This window comes from Urtica dioica, chromosome 12 (assembly GCF_054948205.1).
Source record: "Urtica dioica subsp. dioica isolate 48M chromosome 12, U.dioica_male_clone48M_v1_H2, whole genome shotgun sequence".
In the NCBI taxonomy this organism is placed as follows: Eukaryota; Viridiplantae; Streptophyta; class Magnoliopsida; order Rosales; family Urticaceae; genus Urtica; species Urtica dioica.
The window spans coordinates 13,262,799-13,272,367 of NC_142767.1; the positions used below are offsets into that span (position 1 = coordinate 13,262,799).

General features: G+C 33.6%; 1 protein-coding gene across 4 annotated transcripts; it reads right to left on the bottom strand.

Annotated features, from left to right (window-relative positions):
• Positions 1 to 964: 964 nt before the first annotated feature.
• On the bottom strand, positions 965 to 4,677 carry LOC149379268 (ras-related protein RABE1c-like). 4 transcript variants are annotated; one of them, XM_089604233.1, is made up of 9 exons: positions 4,537 to 4,677; positions 4,297 to 4,453; positions 3,467 to 3,539; positions 2,673 to 2,773; positions 2,320 to 2,385; positions 1,967 to 2,064; positions 1,641 to 1,703; positions 1,452 to 1,547; positions 965 to 1,335 (listed from the first exon to the last, which is right to left on the bottom strand). In XM_089604233.1, exons 2-9 carry the CDS (start codon positions 4,367 to 4,369, stop codon positions 1,252 to 1,254), a joined length of 654 nt encoding a protein of 217 aa, XP_089460359.1. In that variant the 5' UTR covers positions 4,370 to 4,453; positions 4,537 to 4,677; the 3' UTR covers positions 965 to 1,251. The 4 variants fall into 4 exon arrangements, with proteins under 4 accessions (XP_089460359.1, XP_089460358.1, XP_089460360.1 ...); XM_089604232.1 differs by having other exon boundaries at positions 4,297 to 4,421; positions 4,503 to 4,647; XM_089604234.1 differs by having other exon boundaries at positions 4,297 to 4,444; positions 4,537 to 4,637.
• Between the last annotated feature and the right edge of the window lie 4,892 nt (positions 4,678 to 9,569).

The window sequence follows — 9,569 nt, forward strand, 5'->3', positions numbered from 1 at the left end:
CCTTATGCGGTCTTGGTGTGTGCGGTCTGGTTTCGAGACGTGTCCAGACAAATTTGCGCTTATGGGCTTTCTTATGAGCTTGTTCAACTGATTGTGTCACACGTTCGATGTTCTTCAAGTTCAAGATTTTACATCACAATCGAAGTCTCCAATTTTGAGTGTGAAAGTAGCCGGCGAAACTTTAGTTTATTGGTGTGCAATGATATTTGTGGAATCCTTTGTTCCCTCGCTTGGGATATTTTCTTATTGGATAGTTGGATTAGAAGTGATGTATAGATCCCCTAAAAAAATTGATATATAGAGGGTTCTAAAAATAGATCCTATGTTAGGTCTCCCTATCATATAACATTATAAAAACTTGTGTATTAATTTGAATATGTCTATCACGGTTAAACTATCTAGATTGGCAAGTATATTGTACGCATTCCTATCCCCAAAATCCTTACCTCCAATATGAGAAGGATAAGATGAGTTCTCGTAAGAACCAAGATTAAACAAAAACAACCGATATTGATTTGCAAGATAGAAACAACGTAGAGTTAATTTTAAACAACTGATCTCATATATTGAGAACCAAAAACTAAACCTTCAGTCACGACTTTCTATCAAGCTCGATTTGTATTTGTTTTTATGCTGTACAAGCAAACTTAGATATGAAATTTAGCGAAATTGAACAAAGTTACGAAACAAACGAAGGATCATTTATTTTCTCCTATTTGTAATTCGACAAAAAAATCAATTATCGATCTACATATCAAATAGGGGATTCAAACAAAGCATAATTTTAAAATCAGGATGTCTATTCCGATATTCAATAATTATAAATTGATGACTGCAAGGTAAAAGTGTACGGAGTGAGACTCCAATGCACCTACAAGGATTTTTGACACACTTGACCCTAAAAAGCATTTCTGGATAGAAAGCTCAATCCTGACAATCTATCTACATCAAGAGAGAGGTAAACGACACTTAAAAGACAGTGATGAGATATAAAGAGAACCGGTGTTGTTACATAAATTCCACAGTAAGAAAATGAACGATGGCACACGAGGTAACGGGAAAAAAATGACTACCTTTAACACTAATGCTGGTAGCTTAAAAATACAGATGAGGGACAACGGAAGTCATAAGCACATCAAATTTAGTTCTACACCAAGATCAGTGTAAACTTCAAAATGTTTCCCTCTTTCTTTCTTTTTTTCTTTTTCTTTTTCTTTTTTTCCTTTTTTTTCAGTCCCTTTCGAACTCCACTTACGAGCCACAGCAAGCGGACTTCTGCGATGCTTGACCACCGGAACCAGATTGGTCGGGTTGGTTGATCTTAATCGTCTGCGGCTGAAACATCAAGCGCAAGATTGTTACTTTGTACAGAAGCAAATGAACACTTCTTTTTTAATTTTTTCAAATGGCAGACAAAAATACAATGTCATTAGAAGAGGGAAAGTGCATACCTCAGAACCCCTCGTATCAGATTCTGCGAGTCGTTGCTTAATATCCCTCGCGATTGAAAAGAAAACTTCCTCCACATTCATATTTGTTTTTGCACTCTGTAGACCATAGTGGAAATATGTGTTGCTTACGTTTTCTTTAGTTGTGTCATAAACATACATGAGGGGTAAAGCTTAGAACGTATTACTCACAGTTTCGAAGAACTTGATACCATATTCATCAGCAAGCGCTTGTCCCTTTGAGGTCGGAACCGCCTACACAAAGAAATTAGTATTTTATTGAGCCTAGCCGATGCTTACAGAGAGAATGACCCATTTGAAAGAATATTTCAAGTCTGACGTTTCTGGCTAAGTCTTGAAAAACATGACAGTAAATGGACGGATTTAACTCTAGGTAACAAAAGGAAACATAACTTCACAACAAGAGAATCCATTGCCCAGACATACACATCCAGTCTTCTTTCATGCAAAAAAATGAGAAGTACAAATCAGTAGAAACTTGCATACTAGAGACATACCCTTTTGCTTTCATCCATATCAGCCTTGTTCCCAACCAAGATCTTGTTTACATTGTCAGAAGCGTGCTGTTCAATGTTGCGGATCCAGTTCCTTATGTCTGCACAAGAAGATTCATAAATGGAACAATTCCTAGAAAGATTATTGCAGTTTCAGCTAAGCCCAAAAGGATCCAATCCAACATAAGAACTACCACCATGATAGACGCTAACACTGCTAACAAGGTCACGTGTATTCCACATGCAAGACGATAGTTCCATAAAATCGGGAAATTATGTGCAATCAGAAAAATTGTTTCACTAAGAATAGTAATTAGAAGTAGGTATTATGAGATAAGGAGTAACAAGAAGCTAACTGTTGAAAGAAGACTCATCGGTAACATCATAGACCAGCAAAATGCCCATGGCTCCCCGGTAGTAAGCTGCAGAAAACAGCCGATATGAGCAAATACATCCCAGTCATCAAACTTTCTATATCCACATTAATAACCATCCTAATCAAAGTGTCAACCAGATGACCATCTAAATAATCTGAATCTCACTTTTTTCCTCTCTGGCATGATAACAACGTTTCAAGGACTACCCTGAACACATTGTATAAATTCTATTTCGTTGCATGCGCACGAGAATAATCAGGTGATGTCTTATTCTCGACCAACAACTATATCAAATGTTAAAACGTCCAAACGACTGTATTGCAAGTACATGCCTGTGGTGATTGTCCTGAAGCGCTCCTGGCCAGCCGTATCCCAGATTTGCAATTTGATCCTTTTCGCATCAAGCTCAATAGTTCTTATCTTGAAATCAATGCTGTAGAAAACCAGGAAGCGAGAAGCATCTAATATGTTAAACCAAGGCCCATAAGGTCCAAACTTTGCTATGCATTTAACAGACACCACAAATACACAACCCTCGTCTGCTGCAGATACAAGTAGTATTTATTTTCCAGAGCGAAAAAGCATACAATTTTGGGTATACCTAGCTTCATCTCTGTGGAGATAAAGATAGCTTTCTATTTTTCATTTTTTTAAAAGACATTGGTCTCTCACATAGTTACCTTTTCCATACCTTCCAAAGAGCTCAATTAATCTTTCTCAAACCTAAGGCAGATTGACTGTATTGAAGAACCATAATAATCTCACCGAAATGAAGATATATGGACCTAACAATGCGTGAGTCAACAAATAAACAAAGTTCAAGGAGGTATCTGCTAACTATAATATATTTAAGGATATAATATAAGTGTAACTACTCGGATAGTACAGTGTAAGACGTAAGAGACGGCTCGAACACAAGTTACTATTGGGTTGTTCATGGGATTTACTATTGAGCCAAGCCACCAAACCACTAATAAAAACAATGATAGTTGTAAGAACAAAAAGGGTCTTGGAGATAGTTTCGCAAGTAAATTCCCACAAACATTTTTCATGTAAATTGCCTTTCACACTTATCTATCATCGAATCAAATACTGGTTACGAAGTTCAAGATACAAATAAACAAACCCAATCGTGGTGATAAAACTTGTGGTGAACGATCCATCTGAGAAACGCAGAAGCAGACAACTTTTACCGACACCTGCAATATATCTCTTACATATTAGCGACTCAAAGTTACACCAATGATGACCACTTGGTGTGTTACACATTCATACCTAAAAGCTCTTATAAACCTAAATTTGTTTCTAACAGGAGCAAAATGGACAGTAGTTTTGATACGCATATATAAAAATAAAAAAATAAAAAACAGATAGTTCGGTGGAGCCTATGAGATGAAGAATATCTAATTGGTAAAACAAAGTAATGTGCATTGAGACAAACAAATATCTGGTTGGATTTTTAAACACCCAACTTGTTATTTCATTGGCACTATAAACAGTACAAGGAAATGCAAAACCCATGTTCCAAACTCTAATCTTCAAACGTAAACCTATTAAAAGTAGAGCGGCAACAAAATACATGTAGTCAAAACCCACCAAGAGAAGAGAGTATTTGCGTCTGAAGCTGGATATCACTAAGTCAATCCCATTATTAAAAATTTGACAAAAGCATTATATAAATGGGAAAAAAAGAAGAAAAAAAATATAAACTACGGTTTCATCTCAATAACAATTTTCGTTCTACAAAGTTAGTCACACGAATGTTGAACAAAATAAAAACAGATCAGATTCACAATACTGATCTTATTCAATAACAGTTGAAAATAGCACAAATAAGAAAACAAGATTGAGAGAGCAAAACAACACTAGATCTCGAAAGGCGCAATTCCTGTTTTCTTCTCCCGAATCGGAAACTGAACCTTAAAAAAAGAAAAATTAGTGAAATTAAATACTAACCACTGTCGCCGATGAGAAGGAGCTTGATGAGGTAATCGTAATCGGCGCGAGCCCTAGCAGGTGGCGCAGCCATAGATGCGAAATTCAAAAAATAAAATCGAAAACCCCTCAAATCGGATCCTTCTCTGCAATGAAAATGGAATCACAACTGTAATCCCTAAAAACCAAAATGTCAAATCAAATCCCAGAAGAGAAAGCTGTAAAACCTCGGAGATCGGGGAGAGAGAGATGATGGTTAACCTTAGGCAAAAAGCTCTCTTCTTTCTTGGCAAGTGGTCGGCGATGAGAGAGAGAGAGGGAGATCACAGAAGCTAGCAAATGAGAGAGCGACGATTGTGGGACTTTTTTTCTCTCCGCGTACAATACGTGGACATTGGTTCACGGACTTACTGTGTTGGCATCCACACTAGATTAATTTCCGCTTATTTTCACCCGATTAGTTAATTAAGTACACATAATTCAATTTCTAAGTACAAAATGTCATAAATACAAAAACTATGTGCTTTTTAGATTAAAAATTCATTTCCTTAGTTTTTCTTTTTCTTTTTTTTATAAATTCATTTCCTTAGTTGACTGCAGTGTAATTGACTGTGGTCAATTACAGCGAACTACGGTAAGGTTAAAATGTTTTAATTTGAAAACTATGCGTGTAAAAGCACTTAAGAATAATTGTATACATATTTAACATTTTTAATTTTTGACACATGTAAACTGAATAAGACTCACGATCACATAAAAAAAAAATTGAAATTACCATTTTACCCTCAATAACTCCCTATAATAAAATTAGATTGGACAAAATCCAACTCCATTTAGAAAATTTCATTTTTTTATGTAAAACACTTGCACACAATTCAATTTTAAAATGTTAAATATAAAAAAATGGAAAGTACTTGTCTTTTAACTAAAGAATTATTTTCATCAATTGACCATAGTTCTATTGACCATAGCCGAAGTCAACTGCACTCTCTGATCAACTAAAACTTTTAAAAAAAAATTGTAATAAACTAACTTACATAAACCGTTGAAATTGCATTATACCTAACGTTTTCATAGATTTTTATTAACTAGCCAAATTAATGATGTGGTGGTAAATTTAGATATTAATTTCTCGATTTCATCCATATTAATTATATATTCGAACTTGTTTGAATTAACAGTTTTAAATTTTAATTAATACTCTAATATTTGTTTCCTTGTGATCTCTCAAACAGTTATTTAATTCTCTCTCGTTAGAGAAGCCACTTTCATAATCAAACGTAATCTACTACTATTTCGGTGTACATTATGTCATGGACATGGATATGGTCCTCACGGCTGTAACGATGGTATTGGTGATTCGTAATCAGAGTAACCATCTACCCAAAAAGAAAAAAAAACATATATGTTTTATGCTTATGTGGTTCTCTCAAATGTTTTGTTTATTTATTTGACCTACCTTTTTCACATATTAGATTTACTTCTTCTAGTTATCGTACCAATTAGCTTGGTGTTTGGGTAAAAACTCGATGTATTTTAGCAAACACATGTTACTCGACTCTTCCATTTATGTGTTGTGATTAGGATCTACAATTTTGGGATATTTGTTAGGCCATTAAAGAGGGTCGGCCCACAAGGGGCGAAATGTAGCGTTGGTGCGTTTGGCGTCGGTGCTGGTAGATTGTAGAGCCTAAAAAAGTTTGATTTCTTTGAGTCTTTCACTTTCTTTGTCGAAATAATCGATGTCTGTGTTTTTTATCGTTGTTCCAGATTCCTCAATAAACGTTAACAAGGTTGGATGTCTATAGTTTTCAAGGTTTATACTTATGAATCCACAGTAAATTTTTGTTAATTGACGTTAATGATTTACTGAGTTTTTATGGTATTCGAATTTTTTTCTTCAGAATTGTGTGCACAAATTCGTTATTTAACGTTAATAGGTGTTGAGTTTCTATAGTTTTCCAAGGTCTTTGCTTCTGAATTTTGCATAGTTCATCCATCACAGTAAATTTTTGTTAATTAACATAAATAGTATGATGAATTTCCATGGGATTCAAGGGTTTTTTTTCCTTTAGGATTGTGTGTAGCTCATCTCATATATATATATATATATATATATATATATATATATATATATATATATTTATTTATTTAAGAGTAACTAATTTTTTATTTGAGAATTAATTAATTGCGCATATAAGAAAAGTAATTTAATTTGTGAGATTGCAATTATCATGCTTTTTGTTAATTTCTGAAAAATAAACAGTTTAGGGTATTTTGGTAAAAGGCTATAGTTAGTAATATGTCATGACTACTTAACTAAAAAATTTAAAACGTTAGCCATATTGAATGTATAATATTTTTATGGCTAATTTGCTAGAATGCCTGTACTATAAATATATATAATGTGACTCAAAGAGAGAGAAAAAGATTGAAATAAAATAAATGATTTTTTAATGGTTATTCATATCTTATAAAAATTAATTGCATTTTTTTTATTTTGAAATAAAATATTATTATCCAATTAATAAAAGTATATTTATGTACAAAATAGTTTACCTAACTTATCATGTAAGCTTCAAGGCTATTTAATTATTTTTTAAAACAAATGGAATTAGTATCTTTCAAGTTGCTTTCTTGGTTATATTTTTCTTTTAAGTTATTATAAGTTTTTACATTTTATATGTCACAAGCCGTATCCCGGCGAGCTTTGCAGCGGGTTTTTCAATGTATTTAAGTGAGTTAATATATGAGATTTGTAACAAAGTAGCCAATTTGAATAGAAGCAATTAAAATAATAGCCCAACTATCAATTTTATTAAGAGAATGACCCATTTTATTTTGAATTCCAAAATTACCCTTCTTCTTTTTATACGTTCTCAGACCCAAAGAAAAACAAAATGCAAGCAGGTCCCTTGATTTTCCTCTATACCAGCTTCACCACCAACGCCTATTCCTTCTCTTTCGTCGGAAACCTCGCCGCAAGAGTCGTCAGCGAGCACCGCCGAGAAAACCCCGACTCCGCCGCCAATTTTCTCTTCGACGACGACGACCAGCCATGGCTCAACAGCCGAAACGACAACAGCGCGGGAGATGAAAACGACGACGGAGAATCGGAGTTCGAATTCGTGTTCGCGGCGGCGATAGACTCGCCGAAATTGGCGGACGAGATCTTGCACAACGGTCAGATCCTCTATCTCCGACGCCTCGGTCGTCCTCTCCGGCGATTCTGACTCCGAAACTTCCGGTGAGCCGATCCGAAATCGCCAAGCTCCTTCGATCAAATCCGCCATCGGCGTTGGATTTGCCACTCGTACCCTTCAGGTCTCTTCTCTTTCACTGATCCTCTCTCTCTATATATATATATATATATATATGTATAAATATGAACGTCTATTTGTACTTGCTACTTGCCATCCGATCTGGAAATTGTTGAATCTCATGATTGAAGTGATATGTGAATCAAGTTTGAAGATTATCTGCCAGATCTGAGCGATTGATGGTATTTGGAGAGGTGTAGTTATTTATTAGAAATTAGGAAATGGAAATGGTGTGGTTTGATTAATATGAATAAGATGAGGAGATGTGTGGGTTTGACAGGTGGAAGGTCGGACGGTGAAGGCGCAGATATGGGACACGACGAGGCAGGAGCGGTACAGAGCGATAACATCGGCGTACTACAGAGGCGGCGCTTTGGGGGCGTTTTATTTTGTTATTTCATATTTTCTCTGTAGTAATTCTGTTGAAAGTGTTTGTCCTATAATTTTCTAACAAATATGTAGTAAATCGGATTTACTGTTATATTTACCGTAGAAACGAATGATTTACTCAATGATTAATACGATTTACTGTTAATATTAAATAATTAATAAATCGTATTTACTGTTATATTTACCATAGAAACGAATGATTTACAAATATGTAGTAAATCGGATTTACTGTTATATTTACCGTAGAAACGAATGATTTACTCAATGATTAATACGATTTACTGTTAATATGAAATAATTAGTAAATCGTATTTACTGTTATATTTACCATAGAAACGAATGATTTACTCAATGGTTATTACGATTTACTGTTAATATGAAATAAATAGTAAATCGTATTTACTCTTAGATTAACTACAAAATGTTATGGTAAATAAAATTTACTTTTGTTCTTGTTACGATAAATAAGATTTACTATTGTTCTTATTGCGGTAAATAATATTTATTGTTTTCTTGTTACGGTAAATAAGATTTACTATTGTTCTTGTTACGGTAAATAAGATTTACTGTTATTCTTGTTACGACAAATAAGATTTACTGTAGTTTTTGTTATTGTTAATTAGATTTACTAATTTTTTTGTTATGGATGATATTATTTACTATGATAGTTAATAATATTAACCTAAGGGTATAATTGGAATATTGGAATGTTGTCATCATAAATTGGCTATTTTCCTAAATATATTAATAGTTGGGCTATAATTTTAAAATAGGGGTGTCATTTTGGCTAGTTCTTTAGTCGCCCCTTAATATATATAGCTTTAATGTTTACAAGTTAAGTTAATTAATTTAAGAAATTTGTAACTAACTAAGTCATCTTAATATTAACGTTTGTGATTTAACCAACGTTTAGAAAGTTATGGGAAAATAGTCAAATGTATGAGGTGGCAGTTGGGGTAATGAGTTAAAATTCTAAAAGTGTCATTAAATCAATTTAACGATTTTTTTTTCTAGATTCGTCACTTTCTCTCTCTTTTATTTTTGAATGCGTCTGTTTCTCTCTCCGTCTTTTTTTCAAACATTTTTTTTTCATCCAAACTTCAAAAATCCATATCTATCTCATATGAACTCAAAATTGAGTGATTCAAAATCCTACGTATTTGTGGCGCCGAGATCTTAAAAAATAGACCCATTGGGTTGGATGAAAAATATTTTTAATGCCATAGATATAGAAAAATCACGTTATTGCCTTAGATATGAAAATAACTGAAAATTTTCAGAAATCATCTGGAAATAAATGAAAATTTAGTGAATATTTCTGAAAAACTCAGTACAAACACACGTAAACATGATGCGTTAAACATGATTTTTCATCAAACACAATGGATCTATTTTTGAAGATCTTTGCGCCACGAATCCGTAGGATTTGAAATCAATCAATTTCGAGTTCATATGAGATAGATATGGATTTTTGAAGTTGTTATGAAAAAAAAAATGTAGGAAATAAAGTAGGAGAGAGAAAGTAGTGACAAATTTAAAAAGATATAAGTAATTTTTATTAACTATCACTTATGCCACATAGGC

Coding starts and splice junctions, on each gene's coding strand:
- LOC149379268 (XM_089604233.1), bottom strand. CDS start 4,369: ATGGCTGCGCCACCTGCTAGGGCTCGCGCCGATTACGATTACCTCATC. Junction 2,386..2,672: donor CTTCAGGACAATCACCACAG/GCATGTACTTGC, acceptor TGTTTTCTGCAG/CTTACTACCGGGGAGCCATG. Junction 1,336..1,451: donor CTGATACGAGGGGTTCTGAG/GTATGCACTTTC, acceptor TTGATGTTTCAG/CCGCAGACGATTAAGATCAA.